The sequence below is a fragment of the Periplaneta americana genome, chromosome 5 (genome assembly GCF_040183065.1).
Source record: "Periplaneta americana isolate PAMFEO1 chromosome 5, P.americana_PAMFEO1_priV1, whole genome shotgun sequence".
Classification (NCBI taxonomy): domain Eukaryota; kingdom Metazoa; phylum Arthropoda; class Insecta; order Blattodea; family Blattidae; genus Periplaneta; species Periplaneta americana.
Genome location: NC_091121.1, coordinates 88,004,561 through 88,029,850, shown reverse-complemented (window position 1 = coordinate 88,029,850; position 25,290 = coordinate 88,004,561). Strand labels below are relative to the sequence as shown.

The 25,290-nt window shown below is 34.9% G+C and overlaps 1 protein-coding gene across 3 annotated transcripts in view; it reads right to left on the bottom strand.

Annotated features, from left to right (window-relative positions):
* Window positions 1–25,290, bottom strand: part of LOC138699959 (uncharacterized) — a 599,613-nt gene that overhangs the window by 26,012 nt on the left and 548,311 nt on the right. Inside the window, exon 6 of one of the 3 annotated variants that reach the window (XR_011332138.1) lies at window positions 8,941–9,039. Coding sequence is in view for 1 of the 3 variants with exons in the window: in XM_069826195.1 (XP_069682296.1) it covers window positions 8,949–9,043 (95 nt within the window). In the remaining 2 variants the exon portion in view is untranslated. Of the gene's footprint in view, window positions 1–8,940; window positions 9,044–25,290 lie in introns of all 3 variants that reach the window. The other 2 variants (XR_011332139.1, XM_069826195.1) reach the window with 2 other exon arrangements.

Below are 25,290 nucleotides of genomic sequence, written 5' to 3'. Positions count from 1 at the left end.
AATCGGATACAAAGCGAAATGACGTGCGAAAAGGAAAGAGAGAAAAAACGCATTTCAAGGAAAGTGAAACAAAACACGGCGAAAAGAAAGCAGATCCCCGAGGGCGACTGAGAAGCACTCAACGCCTTGTGTTGCGTCACTTTGAAGTTAAGTACAGTGTTTGAAGTGTGCATTAGTACTAAGTGCATTTACAATTTGTATGTATGTATGTATGTATGTATGTATTTTTATTTTAGTAGGTTATTTTACGATGCTTTATCAATATCTTAAGTTATTTAGCGTCTGAATGAGATGAAGGTGATAATGCCGGTGAAATTAGTCCGGGGTCCAGCACCGATAGTTTCCCAGGACTTGCTCGTAATGGATTGAGGGAGAGGGGTGTTGTAATGTGGAACTTACGTCAGAGTTCAGGCGATGTTTCACGAAAAATAATTTTGCGATGCCTGTTGTAGACCGCCCACTGTCAACGATTTGAAACTTAATATATTGCAAATGAACAAAGAGAAACCATAATCACCTTTCCGTGAAATATAATCTACATTATATAAGCTATCTCAACATCAACTACCTGAAGAATATGGCACAGTACTAAATGTCACGCTTATAAAGTCCAGCCTTTGCGGTAATTAATGGAAAACGACTTTGATAGAAAATTACAGTTCATGTTCTCTGAATTTCGCTTGTATTCTATTCACAGTTGACTAAGGAATAGATGGTCCATTAAGGTAGATTTCCTTATCAAGTGTGAGCGTTTTGTTCTGTACATCTTCTGTCACCAAATTCTATCATCATCAGGATCTTAATTCTCTCTGTTATGAGCGTCTTGTGATATGTTGATTTCACCAATAAAACTGCTTTAATTACAAAAGAATTAATAACATGTAATAACAATAAATTGTTACCATAGTAACCATAACCATGGTAATTCTGAGAGAGAAAATCTAATATGAGAATAGCTGCTCTTAAAAACTTAACAATCAAAATATACAAAAAACAAGTTACATAATATAACTCTTTTAAATATATTTATATAACATTTGTTATGAATTTATTACAAATACGAACGTTTCCGCCCTCTTGGGACATCATCAGGCGATACATAACAATATAAAAATATCAAATGTAATATGTTGCATATGTTGTGAAAAATGTATGCACAAATCAATGAAGACTGGATACGATATTTTCAGTCATTTTAAATTACTGTGCTATGTGTAACAACCATTTCTTTCTAAAATTGTCGATAAAAACAAGATGAATTAAAATAAGTTAAAATCCTTAATGTTGTATCGGTGTGAACACAATTGTTTTACATATACTACACGCGAAACCAATCCATCACATTACTGAATGTAAAGTCCAACTTTCCAAAATGATCAAATATTGATTTTATTGAAAAAAGATTGGATGACGATGTTACTTGACTGATAATGTCAACAGGATTTTTAGAAACATTCACTTTTACATCATATATATTTGTTACAGATCTGAAAAATCAAGCATATGGAGGTTTTACGACTACCAAAAGCGATAGGATATTATTTTAAAACGTTTTCGATAACGTCATAACTCGTACAATAGCCTACGCAGTCATAAAATATTTTATATCCATAAACGTATTCATTTCTAAATACAAAGTACAACGTGTCTGAGGTTTTTGTCCAAAACTTCCTCATTTAATTTCTATGCAATTATGCGTTACCTTTGAAAATCCTGCATGGTAACAGTACAGTAATGTTGGAATATGGAAAGGACGGAAGATAATCTGTCCTGCAGTATCCATTAAAGTATTTGTTTCTAAATACAAAAGTTCAACGTGTCTGAGCTTTTGTCCAAAATTCCCTCATTTAATTTGAATTGAAATTATGCGTTACCGTTGAAAACCATTCATGGTAACAGTTCAGAAACGTAGAAAGGTTGAAAAGGATAGAAGAAATCGGAGTATCAGAAGATAACCTGCCCTGTAGTAACCATGAAAGTATTCATTTCTGAATACAAAGATCAACTTGTCTGAGCTTTTTGTCCAAAATTCCTTCATTTAATTTGAATTAAAATTATGCGTTACAGCTGAAAATCCTGCATCGTAACAGTCCAGAGAGGTTGGCAAGGACAGAAGAAATCGGAGTACCTGAAGATAACCTGCCCTGCAATATCCATAAAAGTATTCATTTCTAAATACAAAATTCAACGTGCCTGAGCTTTTTTGTCCAAAATTTTCTCATTTAATTTGAATTGCAATTATGCGTTACCGTTGAAAACCCTACATGGTGACCGTCCATAAATGTTGGAATATGGAAAAGACAGAAGAAATTGGAGAACCCAAAGATAACCCGCCCTGCAGTATCCATGAAAGTATGCATTTATAAATACAAAGATCAACGTGTCTGAGCTTTTTGTTCAAAATTACCTCATTTAATTTGAATTGTAATTATGAGTTACCGTTGAAAACCCTGAATGGTAACAGTACAGAAATATTGGAATATGGAAAGGACAGAAGAAATCGGAGTACCGGAAGATAACCTGCTCTGCAGTATCCATAAATGTATTCATTTCCAAATACAAAGTTCAACGTGTCTGAGCTTTTTCTCCAACATTTCCTAATTTAATTTGAGCTGCAATTATTAGTTACCGTTGAAAACCCTACATGCTAACAGTTCAGAAAGGTTGTAAAGGACAGAAAAAATCGGAGTACCAGAAGATAACCTACCCTGCAGTATTCATAAAAGTCTTCATTTCTAAATACAAAATTCAACGTGCCTGAGCTTCTTGTACAAAATGCCCTCATTTCATTTGAATTGCAATTATGCGTTACCGTTGAAAACTCTGCATGGTAACAGTTCAGAAAGATTGGAAAGGACAGAAGAAATTGGAGTACCGGAAGATAGCTTACCCTGCAGTATCCGAAAAAGTATTCATTTTTAAATATAAAGTTCAACGTGCCTGAGCTTTTCGTCCAAAACTTCCTCATTTAATTTGAATTGCAATTATGCATGGTAACAGTTGAAAACCCTGCATGGTAACAATTTAGAAATGTTGGAATATGGAAAGGACATAAGAAATCGGAGTACCGGAAGTTAATCTGCCCTGCAGTAGTATCTCCTTTAAAGACAATCTGCGCTCCAAGCGATGTACTGCATTTTGGTTTTATTTTTTGGTAATTTTGAAAAAAGGAAAGCGAAAGCCTACATTAAAACTGCTTTCGTCGAGTGAAAATTTAACTTATATTGTCGGGATTTAACCTATATGAGATTATTGGATAATTGAACTGTTGGCATAGCTGGGTGTGTTGCCGCACTAGCTATGACTACAGCTACAGAATACCTCGGGGATCGAACCACAATCCGTTTGATGAGAAACTATCAGCTGACCAAACTATGACTGAGCCCCCAGGACTCAGCCGCACAGGTCAGTGATTTTGCTGCTAAGGATGGGTTGACAAGGAGTGGAGGTTGTGGACGGTTTGGTGAACAAAGCGGAAGCTATGGGACAGGTAGTGCAGTACACAACAAAATGAACAAGAAATGACAGTAGAGCTCCAAGGGAAGCGAATAAGCTTCAGGGATGAAATTACCCGCACGCGGAATTGAGCCAGTTCACGACGTCTAGTTTAAAGTTCGGACAGAGTATATTACAGTGCGTAACAATCTTCCAGTGTTACAGGAAAGCGTATGGGAAATGGTTACAAAACAGAACATGCACACTGACAGAGTCATGCAAAATTAAAAATAAGCAAGTAAAAAGTAACTCATTGAGAAGGTTTCCGGGGTTTTATCTTGGCGTTGATATTTTATTCCTCGGATATTTCGAACTATTTACAGGTTCCATCCTAAGGGCCCTTTCCTCAAAAAACCAGAAGGATCGCCTAGTCTGTCGGTCTCATTACTAGAGTCCTGCGTTTGGTTACCTAAAGCCCACAAGGCCCACAACGGTGTAGATATGTATGGAGTGTACCTTGTCGTCATCCAACGCTACTCAGGTCTGCTTTCAGTGATCATACTAAAACAAAATAAAACTAGGCGGTTGCAAACGAGTCCTTCAATAGAAGAATTTGGTGTGAGCACGCCTTTAGTAGGGAGACCAGTCGTCCTCTTTTATCCGAACATGTCCTCCTTTTTAGGCCTTTGTCAGGGGTCCGGGTGGATTTAAAAAAAAATCAAGAAATGTCCTCCTTTTCGTAACTTGCATGCATGATATTTTGAAATTATCTGATCTGACGCCTTTTTCAAGTAACTTGCCTATAGGTGACAGCAGCATCAACTGAATATACTCTTTGCCAACGATCATGATAACTCTCTTTGCTCCCCAACGAATTATGGTCGTTGCTCACAGGTAGCTAGCAAATCGAGAGATCGAGGTGCGAATCTAAATTTATATAGATATTTTCTGTCCTCTTTAATAATTATACAGTAGTTCCCTTGACATTCATATGTAGCCAACTGTAAAATGATTATTATTGTCTTCATAATTATTTTGTAATAAAATATGAACATACTTTTAAATATGATATAAGCCTAAATTTGTACTGTAAATATTTTATAATAAAATAGATTTTGACGTAACTTGAAGTACAATATAGGCCTAAGCCTAAATCTAGGTACATATTTTCTGTCCCTTTTTTTTTCGAACAATGTCCTTTTTGAAGCTTTGTGTCCCCTTTTTATCGATGTGAATCTGGTCACCCTAGCCTTTAGGAAAGGCGAAAATGTATTTTATCAGAAAGGATAGATTTTTCTTTTGAAACACTTAAAATTTTAATAGTCATTGATTGTAATGTGGAGAGATTCGTAAAGCAAGCACTCATAATTTGTTTCATTTTAAGTTTGTGCTGACATTTATGCTTTTTCATTTGTTAATTCCAACCTTTAATTAGATCTACTTATTGCACAAATCAGGGATATACAAATTCCGGGCGCCAGGTAGCCATAGTGACTAAAAATTTTATGTGGCTCCTGAATTGTTTATTGAATTCAAAAATTTTTAGGACATTGATTTATTTTATGTCACTACGATTAATACAGAATGTTAACGAAAGCGGTTGTAGGAAGAAATTCGAATGAGCTTTTTAAATCAATAACGTTACATTTGTTGAGCATCTCAAGATACTGTCCTACATAGCTTTATAGCATTTCTGAGAGAGTGTGTTTACATTGCATAGACATTTAATATTGTTCAATATATTTCAGTAAATGTATCTTTATCTTAGCATTAATGGTTTTTTTCTCATTGCATGTGTGGATAAAATGTGGCGGCTCTTGAAAATAAAAAGGCTGGCTCATGAATTTTTTTTAGTTTTGTCGTTCCCTAGTAAAAGTTATATTTTGCACATCTGCCTTTAAATAAAAACTTCATTGTTATTATTAAATCCAAGAAGTATTTTGTACATGAGTACTATTTCTTTGTTCACCGTCTTATACATACAGGTACACGAATAAACAGATGTAAACACAGTTCCGGAGCGTGCTGAACTGCAGTGTGAACTGTTGACTCGCAACTTGCTCTCCGAACCTAAGCGAAGCTAGTATGATCGATGTACACCTTACTTGTACTCGAATTAACCAAACGCAAAACTCTACTCATTACACTTTACTATAACGGCGATTTGCAACTGGATGATATATGACGTCACATATCGCTTCTACAGTTCTTACTAGGCAAATATTATGAAATAATCTGTAAAGAGTCGAACCAAAGATCCTGGCTCTATCAAGGTTATCAGAGCAGTGGTGTGAGCATGGAAATTTTATTAAGTAAAACATTTTTCTAATAGTTGTTCTCGAAACTTGCTAATGCTATTTTAATCATTACGAAAATATTTATTGTAAAATTTACAACTTAATTCTAAACTGTGAATTTTAATCCCTCTTATTTCAGAAGCTAATTGAAGTTATATCAACACTTGACTCGTGTCAGTTAAATGTATCGTAACTAATTCAGAATAATTTACATTTGAGTTATACTCTAGAGATAAATAATTTTCATACTCTTTTAAAGACAAATTTAGAACATCAGAATTTCCCAAACTGTCATTAATTTCCAAGTTACATAATGAAACATTAAAGTCGAAAATTAATTTAGTTCAGTCCATTTAACTGAAATATTACAAACTGCATTAAAACCAAGGGATTTTCATAACTATGCACATAGATTAACATAAGCAAAAGTTTTATTTACATTAATTTTAATTTAATACATTCAGACACAGTTTTATCCTCTTAACGGATTCTGACAAAGCCTTTTTACTATTTCTTTGAGAGGGAAAAGTATTCCCATTGGCTAGATGAAAATCACTGGATTAGACCATACAAATAGACAAAGAAACAATACAAAAGTGTTTCTTTAAATAAAATATATATGGCCTGGTATGATAGGTGCAACTGAAATTAATTAAACAATAGTGGAATACGACTGTCAACCTGTACAATAAAATCCTTTCATACACAGGATGTAAACGAAAAAAACTGCCAAAAATCCGCTGGTGCTAGAGTAAAAATAACTGAAGAAAAAAGTCAAATACCTAGGCCTAATGTTTTTCTGTACCTGTGAAGGTTTTCTCAGAAAAAATATGTCTTGTGATTCTAATTTTTTTTAAATGAGAAGAGTATTTATTTTGTCCGATTCGTACGCTGAAGCTGTCCTTTATTACTCTGTTGTCTCTCTGTTATGTATTGGTATGTATTGGACACAAAGTCACTGGCAATGGCATTCACGTTCAGTCAAAATGTAAACAAGTAATTAAAATATTATCAATCTTAAAAACATAGAGTCCACACTTGTGGAGTAACGGTTAGCGTATCTGTCCGAGAAACCAGGTGACCCGGGTTCGAATCCCGGTCGGGACAAGTTACCCTGGTTGAGGTTTTTCCGCGGTTTTTCCTCAATGCAATTTGAGGAAATGCTGGGTAAATCAAAAAGAAAAATGTTATTCCATCATATGTGTTATTTTAATGTAAATTATACAGTTATAAATTTACATTTTATTTATTAAAACTGTTAACATTTTCGCCATGCAATATGGCATCTTCAGACATTGATCTAAATTTATAACTGTATAATTTACATTATAATAAGTCATATGATGGAATAACATTTTTCTTTTTGATTTAGTATTTGACTCATTGGAATGTTGTAAAAATGAACTCAAAATTTATAAATGTGAGTCACACTAGAAACTATCAATTTATGAAGATGACATTATTGCATGGCAAAAACGTTAACAGTTTTAATAAATAAAATGTAAATTTATAACTGTATAATTTACATTAAAATAAGTCATATGATGGAATAATATTTGCCTTTTTGATTTAGTATTTGACTTATTGGAATTTTGTAAAATTAACTCAAAATGCTGGACAACTTCCGGTGCTGAACCCCGGACACATTTCACCGGTATTATCACCTTCATCTCATTCAGACGCTAAGTAACCTATAGGCATCCGATAAGGAAAACTCAGTGCGCAGAAACCAGCGGGCGTGACTGTCTCGCGCAGATGACGTATGCTCCCGTTCCCAGCATGCTCTCACGCCTACTACATGGGGATAAGAGGGATATAGCATGTGCGCCACGAGGAATCCGAGTTGAGTTTTGCTTGTAGGATATCTTTAAGATGTTGATACAGCGTCGTAAAATTACCTGCTTAAAAACACGGTATTTTACAAATTAATAATAAAATTATAAGTACATACATTTCACGAGACATTTTCTTCAGCAGACCGATATGTATTGTCTATATAGTTTTGCCTGTTTATATCGTTTACATCATATAGACACATTATTGTGTATTGTTATATTGATTTAAGGTCGTTTTGAGTTTTATACATCTCTAAGTTTGACTCTGTTCAATGTTAGGACACAGCTGGTGTTCAAGAAATCTCAATTGTACCTTTCAAGACAAGTTATTTTTTTATCAAATGACAAATACTTTACCTTACTCAACAAACCATCGTTTTCCCTTTCGTTCTTATTTACATTGATGTTTCACTTGATTAATTATTTCTCTAGCTTCGCTGTGAATAGAATTTTCCCTCTCACGGTTGCTAGCCATTACTGAACTACACTATTTTACTGTAGACAGCAAGTCACAATCGTACTTCAGGCTCATGTTTCCTGATCTGAAATAATACTGTTCATCGCCACGTGTCAGCCTTGTCTCGTTCGGGGAAACCACAGTGGCTCGGGAAGGTCAGAGTCAAACTTGTTACTAAGCTACAAACTTGCATTAATTGGACGGAGTTACGCAATGAGAGACCAAGCGCCAAAAACCTGTTTCGAGATATTGGCCATCCAAATAAATCTGTTTTTTTTTATAAAACATTTTATGCAAGAAGTATTATAACATTCATACAACTATATTACAAAGAATAGCACAAATAATACCAAAAAAATGGTAATCTATTTTTGATAAGAGACCAGAAGTTGAATTAATATTTAAGAGCAAAATAAATAAATGAATCTTATGCAATAAAAGAATTTTTTCTTATGAATAGCAGAAAAATTCAGATATCGCTTTCTTGATTTTTCCGAGTTATATTAGCCTACCATCAACAGATTTGTGAAAAAATATATTTTTTTTTCAAATTGTCGGTTGGTCTATTATTGCGTAACTCCGTCCAATTAATCTAAGCGCGCACCTCGTAAATCTTTCTGTCGCCACCATAATGTTGTCTTCGGCGCTCCATGAGAGGCGATTAATAAAGCATTCCATGGTGATGAAGTTCAGCTAATAGACCAAATAGTCCTATGAACAGTAATTTTGGCATTGTTTCATTTGTCCACAATAACAGACTCTTTCCGGTCTAAATCGTACAACTCTTTAGGATTGAACCTGTAAACAGTTGCGTAACATCGGAGATATTTAATTCAAACGCATGTTTAAGGAACCCACATTTTTTTAAAGCCCTATCAACGTGGAAGCCATTAAATATTAGGAGTGAAGAACTCACCGCGATTCTCAGCAACAGACACGGAAGGCGGTCATCAGCGACGTCGCCAGGGAGACTAGGGACACCCAGAAGTGGCTGAGGCGGCTGTGGACCTCACTGCTGTCTGCAACACAGGGCACGAGTCCCAATATCACTCCACACAAACACTATTGTAATAATTATACACATCTATCACTTTAAATACGGAATATTTTAGCAATTTCCACTATTTTTACATTCATGAATAGACATTCATCTTCGCTATTGATCAAACAAATAGAGAGAATATCATCGAAATTTTAGCCTACCAAATCTTGGATTTAAAATATCGGCATCCTGATCAATTCAAATGAACAAAAAAGAAAATGTAAATTAATGTTAAAAAAATACATAATGAAATTTTAAAAAAGAATATTCTGCGACAAGATGTGTTAGCTATCAAAACGATAAAAATTTATTGAATATATAAATGATATACATTGAATATTATAAAGATGAATAGAGATGGTGATTGATGATGTTCAATGAAGATTTTAAAATGGTTGCTGCAATTGTCTGAAGAGTCTTATCAGGAACCTTTAATTTTCTGAGTATCTCCAATGTAAATTTGGGAATTGTTCCTCGCGCACCAAACATAAGTCCAATGACATTCCAATCTTGAATATTATATTTATGACTGAGATCATCACAGCATGGAGGTAAATAGCGAGTTTCTCTTCATGTACCTGCTTTGGGTGATCTTCATTAATTTCGAACCTTACAGTGGGGTCAAGAATGAGACCAGTTTTTTTATTTCTGTCAATTATCATGTCAGCACGCCGTGTAGATTCTTCCGTAGAACGACATTGAACTTCCTCATATACTTCGTATTCACCATGTTCCCTTAATCTCTTAGCAATTATTGAGCGGACTGTGTTATGTCTGTCAATTCGCATTAATTCGCCCTGAGGGCAGAAACCTAGCATGTGGGGTAATAAACTCGAACTCTAAAACTTATTTCGAGAAACTGTCCAATCATATAAATCAGTCTAATTGGTGTAGTCTGACATAAGGGGGCCAAAGGAAAATATAATTCGTCAGGTGGTACCTATTCACTATGAACATGAAACCTGTATGTACTTCCGAAACGTTTAAGATCGTATGCCCTGAACATGGTAGAATAGCCGAAAGTCTACTTTTGAACACATTCGCAGTGAAAATCTAAAAACTGATATACATAATTACTCTTAATTATTTAACTTCAATTGTTACATATACTTCGGGATTTTTTATGCCATAATAATCTGAAAATGACAATGTTTACTCATTTCTAAGCAATAAAGCTTAGCTAAAAAAATTATTATAATGCAAAAAATTATTTCTACTTTTCGTTGCGAATTGCTTCTAAATTTTCAAAGTCGAAGGCAAGAACATAATAGGAAAGATACAGCGAACAACAGGGAAAAAAGTTCTAAAAGAAAACTCATCAAGATTTAGAATTAACTAATGCAATTACATTTTCAGGCGAAGGCCTACGTTTATTACAACAAACTTACTTAAATTGTAATAATTATTCTTTATCGGCATTGAAATTAATATCATAATAGTCGAAAGCATAAATGTAAAATTTTAATGATGAACGATAGCCTACATTTTCAATACCTTATTATGTACAGTAGTGGAAAAAAAAAACCGGACCGACCCTTGTAGCTGATTTCAGAGCCTAGTTCACTCCAGAGCCCGATAGACTGGTAACTAAAACTTTCGTGGTTCGAATCCTGCCTGGGAAGGAAACTTTTTTTTTTTGTTCCTTATTCAAATTTATTCCCAATACTTTTTCGATTGCAGCGATATTTTATTATTTAATTAACTTATTATTCCCAGAACATGAATTTTACCAGCAATCGAAAATTATTGGGAATAAATTTGAATAAGGGACAAAAAAGTTTCCTCCCCAAGCAGGATTCGAACCTCGAAAGTCTTAGTTACCAGTCTATCGTGCTCTGGAGTGAACAAGGCTCTGAAATGAGCTACAAGGGTCGATCCGGTTTTTTTTTTTGCCACTACTGTACATAGTTCCCAATCTAAATAAAAATTATGGTGGAGATAAAGTGAGCTTAATGATACAATGGGAAAGATTTCAGTGAACTCTATATGGTTCAGTGTTTGATACTGGAACAAGATTCAATTATTCTAATTCTGTATAGGATTCAATCAAATACAGTATATAATGTTCTTTTCTACCTAACAACGTAATCATTTTAAAATGTAAGTAAACCGGACTTGTAATCATTTATTGCAAGTTATTGTTACACTCCATAATTCCAAACATCAGTGGTGATGATGAAAGGATAGAATTTTTATGGACTAAGAGATATAATAAGAAAACAGAATGTCAGTACTAAGTAGTGTATAGAAATCCTAGCCGTAAACAAATGTCATACCGGTATTAAATCCTTGTTTCTCTTTCCTTTTCAGAACATAGAAATAAAAGTTTTGATAACCGTTTTGAGATCAGACGGTTCCTTTGCAGAGTGGCAGTTGCTTTTGTCGTGGAGAACATTAATACTAAAACAGTAGTAGATAAACCTTCCGGCTCAGTCTCACGTTCGCATACGTTGCATTTTGAATTTGTTACTACAAATTAAACAGTTTGAATTCGAATTCTAGACCAGCCAATCATAGCAAGATATTGATTGGATTGTATATTTCAAGGTTGCACAATTTATGCAATTGTCCACCTTCATTAGCGTCATCTCTCAGGGAATTATAGGAGTTGTCACGTTGATGCTGATAATGATAATAATAATTCCACAAAAAAGGATAACTTTTTAGAAAACCGATATATTACAAGATATATTGAATCAAAATTTCGATACCGATATATTGATATATCGAAACGAAAATATTGGCATTTCGTAAAAAGCAATTATGAATTAACGAGAACTGGTTAAATTTAAATGAGGGGACTATAAGGACTGATATGACAATCTATATTAACATTTTATTTCAAATCCAAACATCCTTACAATTCCTACCATGCTCACAACAACAATAACGAACAGCATAAACGTTTCACGCAATAATAAAATTATAGAACCGGATGAATATCCTTAACTTTAATTCTTTTCAGCTGCCTATTAGATTTTATTGGCGTATGGGCGAATCCAGAAATGCATATAGAGTGTTAGTTGGGAGGCCGGAGGGAATAGGACCTTTGGGGAGGCAAAGACGTAGATGGGAAGATAATATTGAAATGGATTTGAGGGAGGTGGGATATGATGATAGAGACTGGATTAATCTTGCTCAGAATAGGAACCAATGGCGGGCTTATGTAAGGGCGGCAATGAACCTTCGGGTTCCTTAGAAGGCAGTAAGTAAGTAAGTATTAGATTTTATGGGATTATTGCAGGCTACGTTGTACTAGTACTATTACAATGCGCAAGGAAAGCGAGCTCTATCACATCTTGCACTTGTGTAATTATTGCACTGAAACCTAAAGCGTGAAGGAGGATATCTTTGAAAGAGGAAGCAAGATCCCTTCAGGGCGCACAATATGTGATATCTACTTCTCTGTCAACAACTTCTGGAGTTGGCAGTTCTACCTGAATCGCATAATTACAGAGCCGGAGTCGGGCTGCTCCAGCTATTAGCATCTCCAGGACACGGCAGCCGGTACAAAGTGGTTACACACAAATACGCCAACACTTTCATGTAAAATAACTACTCTAAGTGGTGGTACTGAATTTTGCAAACAGAATTTCCAGAGAAACTGTTATTAAATTCCAGTATGTTCCGTAATGATATGATAACCCTTTGATCTCCAACCCTACACAGAAGCCAACATCTAAAAAATTCACATCTCATATTTCTTGTTGGTTCTACGCAACATCAAGTTGCTTCTGAAGCTTGGCTGCACGAAATTTCTCTGTTTCATAGCCCAAAGGACTGGAAGAAAATTTTATAATTAACAAGACATAATTATTAAATTGTTTTATCTCTTGCATGAGATTAAGTCGTTATTGCAATAGAAATACTACCACAAGAAAGGATCCATAAATAAACAGTGTGCCTAAGAAGAAACTCTGTATCAATACCCTCAACTAAAGTAGAAGCAATTGCTTTAAGGCAGTGATGTCAAAGCAAGCGCATTTTTCTGACCTTGACGTCGTGCGCGAGTATCAAGCGCTAGGTATGAAAGGAGGAAGGATTATGCATATGATAAACACCCTGTTGGATTAAGAAGACAGTGGTGTACAAACGTCAAACGAAACGTGAAATTTTATGTCGTTATTTTTATATGGCTTCTTTCTGTTTGATATTATTACATCAATTTCTTAATATTTCAGTTGTGTTTTAAACGTTAATAACATAATAAAGGGTTAAGAAGGAATATTTACATAACCTAAATTTCATAGAAGTTTAACTATACTGTACTAAGTGAATGAAACACATCATTAAAAAAAGTTATATCCCAAGGAAAGAGACTGAGTATGACATGGTAAGTTGGAATTGATATTGATGGTGTCTTTAGCCTTATAAAAGTAATCAATAAACTAATCAAAACGAAATTACCTAGGTATATGTTTTAACTGCAACTAATATTACATAATAAAACTCTTATCGCATTATGCTTTTAAGGTAATATTCCTATCATCAGAATATTTAATTATTTTCTCGAAATCTGCTGAAGCTATAGAGCTGACTTTTTTTGAAACACATCAGCACATATCTTTTGTTTATGACGCGACAGTAGTTTCTTTCTTAATTCATTTCCTTACAAACGTTTTTCATGCGAATATTTTCGAAATTTGTAATGAACTATCTTCAGTTATTCGTATTTACGATATATTAGATTTACGAAAACATTTTTTCAATACCTGTAAGGCTACTAAACAAACATATCTGATAATTTCACTTTTCTGTAAAAAGATGTAGAGAAAATATTATCTTTAAATAAAGAAACAAACATGTGAAAAATGAGCATTGAAATTAAAACTCACATTGTTATAATGCACTTATACTTCTCAGACAAATCTAAAAATTAACATGGATACTGTTTTAGTTAGTTCTCTGCTTTTTATCCATTGAACCAGTGCTGGCCATCCCTTTATATACAGTAGCTCGATCAAGCGGCATATACTACCTCTTTCGTCTGTCTCTTTCCTTTCCGCTGTAAAGCGCTCAGGCTCTCCTGAGCTCTAAAGAGTGTGCTTGCGCCTATGTGCATCAGTTAACTGCTTTAAGTGAATCCAGCCAATTCGCATTAAATTCGTTACAGATGACAAAACAGTTTAGAAACGATATAAACTGCCAAAATTGCTGATGATAGGGCATAAATAACTGAAGATAAAAGTCAAATAATGGTTTTCTGTAACTGTCCAAGTTAAAAAAAAAGTTTTTGACTATCCTTTTTTTTTTTAAAGAGCTTAGACAGGCATTATTTACTTTACCCGATACGTACTCTGAAGTATTCGTTTGTTGCTCTGGTGTACCTATATTGGTTATGTGTGGGAGCAAGATATTATTATTATTATTATTATTATTATTATTATTATTATTATTATCATTATTATTATTATTATTATTATTATTATTATTATTAATTGCGAGTACTTGACTTTTCCTCATTCACTCATATGAACAATTTACCGACGGAGTACTATATCGTCGTTGTTCCTGCAATAACTCCTATGTGCAAAATATAAAATTATTCAGTAGAAACAAAGACACATTTATCCATTCCATGGCAGCAGTACATAGGAGACTGGGAATTCTTAAATTTTCGAAAGTAAGAAATATAATTACGCATAGGAGATTTTATTATTTGCTGTGTCACTATTTAAGTTATTTAATAGAGCAAAAATCTGAAAATCGATAAATATGTCACATAGGAGTTATTGCAGGAACAACGACGATATGCCAATGGTTCTCAACTTTTGAGACACTGCGGTCCGGTAAATTCTCTTTTTATACGACGACGAGGGCCCGGTCCCAAATAATTTACTCGCAAAAACTGTACCTTTCCAATTTTTTTTTAAGTTCATATATTTAACTAAGACAGGGATGCAGAACTGGGAGAGAGAGGAGTGGAAGCATGGGATTCCCCTTTCACAGTCTACCGACGTTGAATGACGTCTCCGTGATCCATCCGCAACCTTGTGGCGGATTACAAGAGACTGGTGTTTATGAACAGAGTAGCGAAATTATTTCCGACCACAATAATTACATCACTTAAACTTAACCAACAAATTCGAATTAAATACATTAAATGTCTAATGGTACATGAACAAATACAACACGTTTATATGTAAAAAAGGACATTTTTAGTACTTAAATGCACAATTTCTCTTTTAAATTTAATTGGGTAAAGTGAACTGATAGTAATACTAAATGTTTAAACAAAAAAATGTTCTTGTTGTAATCTTAGCAGACTACGTAAAACACCAGTCATGAATAAAAGTACTTAAGCATTAACAGATTAAATACCTTATCTTTGTAATTGATATTTAGGCCTGTATAAGTTATAAAATTGTATGTAAAAATTACATCCATAACATTTTGAAAAGTACAGAAGTACATATCTTCTATTTTAAATAAAATTGACTCAAACGTCTGGATTTAATGTTCCTAATTATGCTAGGTGAAGAAAACAATATGTGCAGTTCTGCATTTTGTAACTTTCTCCATTCTCCTGTAACTTCATACCTCTTAACCCCAAATATTTGCTTATGAACCTTATTCTCAAACACCTTAGCCTCTGTTCCTCTCTCAAAGTGAGAGTCCAAGTTTCACAACCGTACAGAAGAACCGGTAATATAACTGTTTTATAAATTCTAACTTTCAGGTTTTTTGACAGCAGATTAGATGACAAAAGCTTCTCAACCGAATAATAACAGACATTTCCCATATTTATATTTATTACTGTTGCTCCACATTTGAATTTTTCCACCTTTTCGAAGGATAAATCTCCAATTTTTATATTTCCATTTCGTACAATATTATACAAATGTTTAAAATAATTTAAAGAAAAGGGCTCCGTAAATAACTGTCACGTGAGTTCCACCCGTTTCGCCGACCCTGCAACATAACCACTCGGTCGGACAGTAGTGCCTGGGCTGTTAGGTCAGTCTTCTTTCCTGAAAATATTTCCTGTACGGAATTGTGAGTTTACGTAATATTATACAACTGTTTAAAATAAAGGATTCCGATAAGTAAGTGATTTCCCATTTTTCGAAGACCCTGCGACCCTAACGACGATTTAGAAAGTTATAAATTAAGAAGTCTATATTCACGCACATTAAAACGTAAGAAACAGAAAATTCCCTCTGTACCTACAACTCATTCCACGCACAGAAATATTTCTTCCCTCATTCTAAATGTCTTTTCGAAACGACTACCCTAACATTCGAACTCAAATGTTCAATTCTAGGAAATCAAAAAGTCGTTTTTCTCCCCGCACCAATAATTCAAGAAGGGGAATATAAAACGCTCGAAAATACCCCTAAGATGCATCACAGAAACTTTAAAATGAAGTAAAAGAGGTGTAATTTATCGATACATATAACTTACTAGGGAATTGAAAATAAATCTAAAAGGGTAGGCCTACGCAAACTTCCTTCAAGACTGAAATGTGTAGTAAGAAGAATCCCATTTAAATCAGAAAGACATTTGTCTTGAAACAAGAACATATACAAAAATAAGCAGATATTATATCCAGGCAGAATTTCCAAATGTTTTGGATCACAATGACTCTTAGGGTACCTATGCAAAATTTAATGGCGTAAGTTCGATGCTGGTTAGAAGCCACAGTAATGGAATTTAATACTATTTTGTGTGCCTTAGGTCATGGATGTTCATACGTTGTCAATGTATTTTCTTGTATTGTCCTTTTACGCAAGTCCTAGTGTTTCAATATGCCAGGTTTAAAAAGTTAAAACAAATTGGCTCATCTTAACCCCCTTACAGTGTACGCAAACGTTGGATATATTCAGTGGTATATTTCTAAAAAGAAAAGTGCCATGTCTCTGGAATTTCGAAGCATAAGCTACTGGGTCATTCTGTTTCAACAGAACCGGTTGGTTAAATATTTCATTTCTTTTAGTGTTCTGCCCAGGATAAGGTCTTTCACTTCACACCCACCTTTCTCCAGTCTTTCCTATTTCCTGTCTTCCTTTTTGTTTCTTCACATGATCCATATATCTTAATGTCATCTATCATCCGAGACCTTCTTCTAACCCCGAATTCTTCTCCCGTTCACCATTCCTTCCAGTGCATCCTTCAGTAGGCAGTGTTTTCTCAGCCAGTGATCCAACCAATTCCTTTTCCTCTTCCTGATCAGTTTTAGCATCATTCTTTCTTCACCCACTCTTTCGTACACAGCTTCATTTCTTATTCAATCTATCCACTTCACATGCTTCATTCTTCTCCATATCCAGATTTCAAACGCTTCTAGTAGCTTCTCTTTACTTCGTCGTAATGTCCATGTTTCTGCCCCATACAATGCCACATTCCATACAAAGCACTTCACTAGTGTCTTCCTTAGTTCTTTTTCCAGAGGTCCGCAGAAGATGCTCCTTATTCTATTAAAAGTTTCTTTGGCCATTCCTATCCTCCTTTTGACTTCCTGGCAGCATGTTGTTGCTTATAGTACACCCCAAGTATTTTAAGCTGTTCACTTGCTCTGGTTAAATATAGAAAACAAAATTGGAGCGACTCCCTGGAGCGAAACAAAGAGGTTAGATCTGTGGAGTAGAGTGACACTATAACATTTTTTAAATATGAATAAAATATTACTTTTTATAAAAGCAAAATCTGACAATATGAAAAGCAGAAAAGTAGCCTGGCGCAGCTCAGCCTCGAAAAATAGTACTTTTGACGCCGCCAGGGCCCGTGAGGCCTGAAATACATCCCTGTATATATTTCTTTTTTTAATCCTTTCTCCATTACCTCCCTATCATCTCATCGACTACGTCTTTAAATGAAGAATTACCTTACACCACATTTTATCAGTGGATAACTTCACTTCTAACGAGTTAGGTAGATGTTTTACAACTTCTGTTTCTCATTCAAGACTTTTGTGGAAAGTTGTAATTATGCCCTGATTGAGTTTGTGCACAAGGAATTTGTGGGAGGGACGCGTCGTGAGTTACTATCACTGAAAGACTTTTTAACTTGCCTTGAAGTCGTACATGCAAAACAGGACTAAAGACAACAAAATATATGTTACTTGTACTAAAACAATAATTTTACTGTAGCCGTATTGCTTCATTTCATCTCACTATGTTATGGATAAGGTAAATAAGGAGCAGAAATATAGGTTAGTATGGAAATAATAACATACAACTACATTTCAAAACAAACAGAACGTTACAACTTTACACTGTAATACGTACTCAACAGACTGAACAACAAGAGCAATAAAAGAAAACAATTTCTCATGTACACGCGACATTACATATGAGAACCACAATCATTATGAAAATTATAACAAATAGTGTAGTAATGTAGGCGCTTCTAATATAATTATACCTATGACGATAATGATGATTATGATTATCATGGTTGATGACAATGATGATGATGATGATAATGATGGTGATCATGAGTATGATAATTAGGGCCGTGACATCGGTATATTTGTACAAGTTTGAGGTCGATTGAAGCTGTACACACGACGCCGGACGTGTTTCAAGTACAGGCAGCGAAAGCGAATTTGACACACGCCTAAGCAAGCACTTTCCGTATACGATTAATGCGTATTATAAAATTAAGACAATACGATCATTTTATATAAGGATAGAAGAAATCATACAGATGTTTGACGAAAACGATACAGCTTCCACAAGTAATGCCCAAACTCTTCTTGGTGATTCAAATATTAAAAAACAGAATATAGTTTATCTATTTTTTTGGATTTATCCCCTCTACAATCGAATGTCTTGAAAAGACTGGTGTGAAATCGGTGAAGCAAATTTCGATAGTAAATAATCTCATCTCAAAAGTGAATGATCTGCAAGATGATATAAGCAAAAAGGTGTGTGCGAAAATGAACACAGTAAGACAAAACAACGGTGGATTTAAATTAATTATGCAAAATTGCAAGAATTTTGGCAGATGACAAATGCGATCGTTATCACATTGATGTAGAAATGGATGATATGAACTATTTTACATATGCGCTATTGGTTTCAGCCGGTGTTGAACGCATATAAGGTTATAGGCCTACTATCCGACACTCGGTGTCCATTTTCATTTGAAACTTTGAAAATGAATGTTTTTGTTTATTGCAGAAGGAACCGGAACCAGGCAAACAATATGCAATAAAAGTAAGGCACTGAATAAATGTGATAAATAAATTAATGTAAGAGTTAAATATAGGGAAAGCAAAATTGTACGCCCTATACATTTTCGGTTTTCTAAAACTGTTAATCAAAGCTCTATATATATATATATATATATATATATATATATATATATATATATATAACATCTTTGCAGACTTTGTTTTATCACATTTTCTGACAATTTAAGTATGATTTCCAACAATTATTCTCAACCTCACTAGCATTTTAGACCTTTCCGATATTAACCCTTATATAAAGTGATTGTATTGTCTTCATTTTATAATACGCATAATAGTATAAAAAACACGGAACGTGTTTGCTTAGCCGTTTGTCAAATTCGCTTCCGCTGTCTGTATTTGAAACACGTCCATTACATTCGTATGTTCACCTTCAATAGACCTCAAACTAATACAAATATAACGATGTCGCGACCATAATGATAATGAAAGCATCTAGTGGCTGACAAATGTGTTTACTAATATTACAATATACATATTTCGTACAGCCTGGGTAGCGCAGTCGGTATAGTGCTGACCTTCTGTGCTGGAGGTTGCGGGTTCGATCCCAGCTTAGGTCGATGGAATTTAAGTGTGCCTAAATGCGATAGGCTCATGTCAATAGACATACTGGTTTGTAAAAGAATTCCTGCGGGACAAAATTTCGGCACACCGGCGATGCTGACATAATCTCGACAGTTGCGAGCATTGTTAAATAAACCATTTTTTTTTTAGTTCGTACATATGTAAGGGAATGTGAGGAACTTCATGCGTTACTCGTACAACTGGGCTAGTTGCCAAAATTTTAATTGTTACAATTCTGGCGTTGTATGATCGGTGAAGCGCGAAGTGTTTACACACCAATAGAGCAAAGCAAAAATGAAAAGTTAACCTAATACAACATTAATAGAGTAATTTAAATACACTTTATTGTGTGAAAGCAACTGTTGAGTTGAAATATATCTAGATTATGTTCGACTTAGATCTTCTTTCTAATTATATTTTGAGTCTGACAAAGTTGAATTTCACTTGTCAGATGGGAGTAAAGTGGAGTTCAATTCCACATAGGCGTATCGAGAACGTTGCATCTGTCCCGTCAGATGGCATATGAAAAAAGAATAAAGATTTTAGACAAGAAAAAGCTATTTCTGTAAAAGTGCACAGACACACCCGGCACACTCCACAGCTAACAGAAACATTCTGATGGGGGCAGATAAAAAAGTTCATTTTTTTCTTACACCATGTTAATAATATCAAAAGAAGTGCTTATACAAATTCTGGCCACTCGATCGCAATTACGAGGTCGTCCAGAAAATGATTTTCCTTGGGACCGTTTACAGAAGAAAAGCTCAATTGCATGGAAAGATTTATTGAAACAGATACAACAATTGTTGCGCTATCTGTCAACATATCCCCTACTGGAATTGAGACATTTGCCATACCATGGGATCAATTTTTGTATCCTTGAGCCGTAGAAGTCAGCCGCCTAGGATCGGAACCAGCATTTGACAGCCGTCTGCACCTCTCTGTAAATCCCATGATATGACAAATATGTCTTAATTCCGGTGGGGAATATGTTGAAAAATATCTCAACAATTGCTATGTCTATTTCAATAAATTTGTCCAATGAAATTGTGTTTTCATTCTGTTAACGTTCTCTGGCGAACTTATTTTTTATGGCCATTACAATTGCTGTCGAGTGGCCAAAATTTATATAAGCACTTCTTTTGACATCATTATAGCTCTCGCAAGCAGGGATTACCGACGATAGGAATGCGAACGAAACAATTCGATAAGGAAGAGCGGGCGACAGGAAAGGTCACGAGATAACTTGAATGATGTTCAAGAGTACAGTCGAAAGAAAAATGAAAAATGACATGGATAGAATCAGTCTTGCATTGTGATAGTTTCAGTTCCACTGCATGTAAATACGTGTCTTGTTCAAAGTGCGTTTATTTTATTATGTAGTGATGGAGCGTTCCCCTCGCAGATTATCATTATTTTATTCGTAAACATAATGTTGCTCGTTTAATTCGTTTCTAATAATTTTTCTTTTGCTACTCTTCATTTCCACAGGCTATGTCCCCATTTGTTCATCTTCTTGGAAGAGGCAGTACTTCCATCGGCCCGCACCTCTCGCTCCCTCGCCGTGCCTACATACACACGTCAAAACAGAAAGTAACGCCACCACTGTTTTTCGGTAATCGTTCCTCGCGCGAGCTATAGTATGGTGAAAGAAAAAAAGATAACTTTTATATCTGCCCCCATCAGAATGTTTACTTTTAAACCTATGATTTCCGTCGAAGTTCGGATGTCATAAGTGAATTATAAATAGCAGAGAACTTTTCACGTCTTCCTTCATTTTCGACTTGTTGCTGGTCATATATAAATTGTTTCTGAAGCTGTATTATACAGAATTATATAAATAAATATCCTCTTTATTCTACCTACGTTAAATGGTACATCACTGCCCTAATATCGTTAAAAATTAAAAGCGAAAAGCGGTTTTGCATGGATTGTGACTCTGATTTTTTGACAGCCTCCTCTCGTATCCATGGCAGCCGTCCGGTCTGCAGATGTCAACAATCATCTCTCGTACAGAGTGCGGGTACCCGCATGACGTGGCCGCCAGACAGGGGATGGCAGCCCTGTCTCGACAGCTGGGTGTCATTTCAATTGCAACCAACCCCTAACGAGTACAGAGGCATGTATTATTATCTAGCAGTATGGATATTAAGTCCTGCATTAAAAATTACTAGTATTAGACACAATAAAATTAGATCTTTATGAAATAAAGGAAATTCATAAAACAATTTAACAGATAAAAAAAACAGGTTCTACACACGGTAGATTAAGTGAATTTTTTATAAATGTGGGAAAGTCTTAGTTAATTAGGTTTGTCGAGTCCATTTTTTACTTTATAATTTTTCCAACTAAGCCAGAAGATAATGGGGTAGGGTGGCCAGTATATTTCCTCATCCATTGCATACATCGCTCACTATTAGGCCTATCATATTTCAATAATCAAACTTGAATTTCACTTGACTAGAGTACAACAAACAATTATTATACTACTAGTGGCTTGTAGCAGCAACTGCTTCTTGATAGAGATTGAAAGCCACAATAAAATGCTGCAACTTATGATGAAGATGATGAGGAAGATGATGATAATAAGGGTAATAAATAAACAACACATGTACCTAGAATACAAAGTTACAACAGTCGCTAGCTTCTCCGAGTTACAAATAACATTATTCCTACATAGTCGTTTATGAGTTCTTCATGCAGTTACATTTATTTATTATTTATTTATTTAATCTGACAGGATTAAGGCCATAAGGCCTTCTCTTCCATCCCACCAGATAGCACATATAAATAGAAAAAAGAAATACAGACGCTGGTGAATATAATACAAATTAAATTAAAGCCCTATAGAGGGTCAACAGGGTCAAAAGAACACTATAGAGATCTCATCGAGCTAATACAAGAAAAAAAGAAAGAAAAACAGAGATAGCAATGATGATGATGATGATGATGATGATGATGATGATGATGATGATAATAATAATAATAATAATAATAATAATAATAATAATAATAATAATAAATACATTACATTTAATTCTCAATTTTACAACAGCATAGTTGTAATATTTACTATATGTCATGGGTTAAGCCGAAGTTGCGCAACCTGACAGGTGTTCAACAAGCAATTCCACGAAGTAGAATGTGATTTTTAAATTTAAATTTGAATTTTGATATTGTCCGACAGTCTCTGACATGGTCAGGGAGAGAGTTCCGGAGGCGTGGAATAGATACTGTATGCTGAAAGATGATGAGTAGAAGAATGTTTTGTGCAGAGGAATAGAGAGAAGGTACATGTTCCGAGTTCGAGGTAGTAAAAGGTAAACAAAACGAGATGCTAGGTAAGAGGGTGTGGAGGTGTGGATGATTTTAAATAGTAATAAAAGAGAGTTGAAGAATCTTCTTTCTTTAAGTGGACTCCAAGACAACAATTCTAGTGACGGTGTTACATGATCGAATTTTCTAATGTTACAAACGAAACAAACGCAGATATTGTGAACACGCTGTAGTCTATGGACAAGATCAGTATTTAGATTCGTGAATAGAGAATCGCAATAATCGAAGTGGGGCATCACTACAGTTTGGATTTTTTAAAAGTTCTGCCACGTTTTCTTAGTCGACCAGCTACACTTATAATTAAAGATGAGGGGTTTGTGCGCGGCACGAAAAACAGGTTGACTCGATAGGGAGCATAGGTGGACAGACAGGTGAACAACTACGGCCAGTGCAACCAAAAGAAATGCAACTACAGGCTATCCATTGCCGTCTTATCTTAACAACACGGAACGAACGAACAGAGGCCTTCGTAGTCCAGTGCACGGACGTAGTGACGGCAGCAAATGGAATAAAAGAACGATATAAGAACATTATTCACATAACGTGCCTTGCTCATGGTCTCAATAGATTAGCTGAGGAGATCCGTGCTATGTTTAGTGGTGTTGACACCTTCATATCTGCCATGAAGAAAATACGAGTATTTCTTAAGGCGCTGCAAAGATACAACAATTTCGAGACATTGCACCAGATATTTCCCTTCCACCAAAACCAGTAATTACAAGATGGTGTATCTGGATAGAGGCTGTCTCATATTATGCAGTAAATTACACTTCAGTTATGAAAGTAAATGACGCTTTAAGTACTGAAATGGATCTCCCATTAATACTGCCAAATCTCTTATTTCCTCTAAACTGTTTGAAGATATAAGGTTCATATACCAAAATCACAAAACGATACCGGAAAGCATAACACAGAAACATGTGATTTGGAAATATCCAAGGGCATAGCAATAATAAAAGAGGTGTAAGAAAAAATCAAGAAAGGGCCTCCAGAACCTTGCACACAGAGAATAAAGAATAAATAACAGAAAAATAAGAACTATTTAACAATTTGTAACATGCTGAATAATGCAAAATCATCAGACGATAGGATGGTATAGGCTACTTGATATAAGCACCGTTAACGTCCTGTGACGTTGAAAGAAGCTTTTCGCAGTTCAAAAACTGTCTGAGTGATCGACGACGGCGTTTGACATTCGATAATTTAAGAATGTTAGTAGTGCAGTGCAATTCGGCTTGTGATGGCTCTGAAGCTATGAATGAATCATAAAGGCAAGTTTCTTCTAACTATACTAATGTTTCAACATATTCCTCATATTTGTATATTGTCATCTGCTAGACCTTAACGGAGTGTTGCATTTGTCATTTTTAGGCTGTACTCTTAGCGTGGTTTGTTTACGTCGGAAGTCAACACAGGCACTGGGCATACAGCTGTATAACGTCTATGCACACGCAACCTGGCGACAAACAGCACAAATCCCTCATCTTTACTTATAATAATGAACTAATAAGAAAAACTAAATTCACAACGTAACAATACTATTACTTTCTTAGTAAAACCTGATAAAAGCACATACGTATATTAAAGCACGAAAAAAATACGTGACAGTTGAAGATGAACAAACCATTATTATCGAGGCCTCGAAAAGCACGATATTGTGACGTCAACATCTCGCATGTACAAAAGACTTCGATAACTACATTTCTGATCGTTTTAAGGAAACTCGATGTTTTATTGTTTTAAATTTCATTATTTGAACCATAGTCTTTCCTATACACAAAGCCCACATTACCGACACCATTCATGACCTTCAAAAAACCTAACACAGTTGTATTAACGACTCTAATGAAGATAGAATACATTTAAAGCCACGGCCCTCTGCACAACACTACGAAATGAACTGCAAGATGTCCTACAGTATGGTATCGCTTTGCTGCGACGAACGTACATTATATATATATTAATTTAAACCTTTTTTATGAACTTTGCTATAAACCATTTTGATTTTCCCGCATTATTAATATTATTAGCTTTCGATTGAGACATCACACAACCTCACAGGATGTATAGTTTTCATAAACTTGACCGCCACAGTTCAAATTATATATATATATATATATATATATATA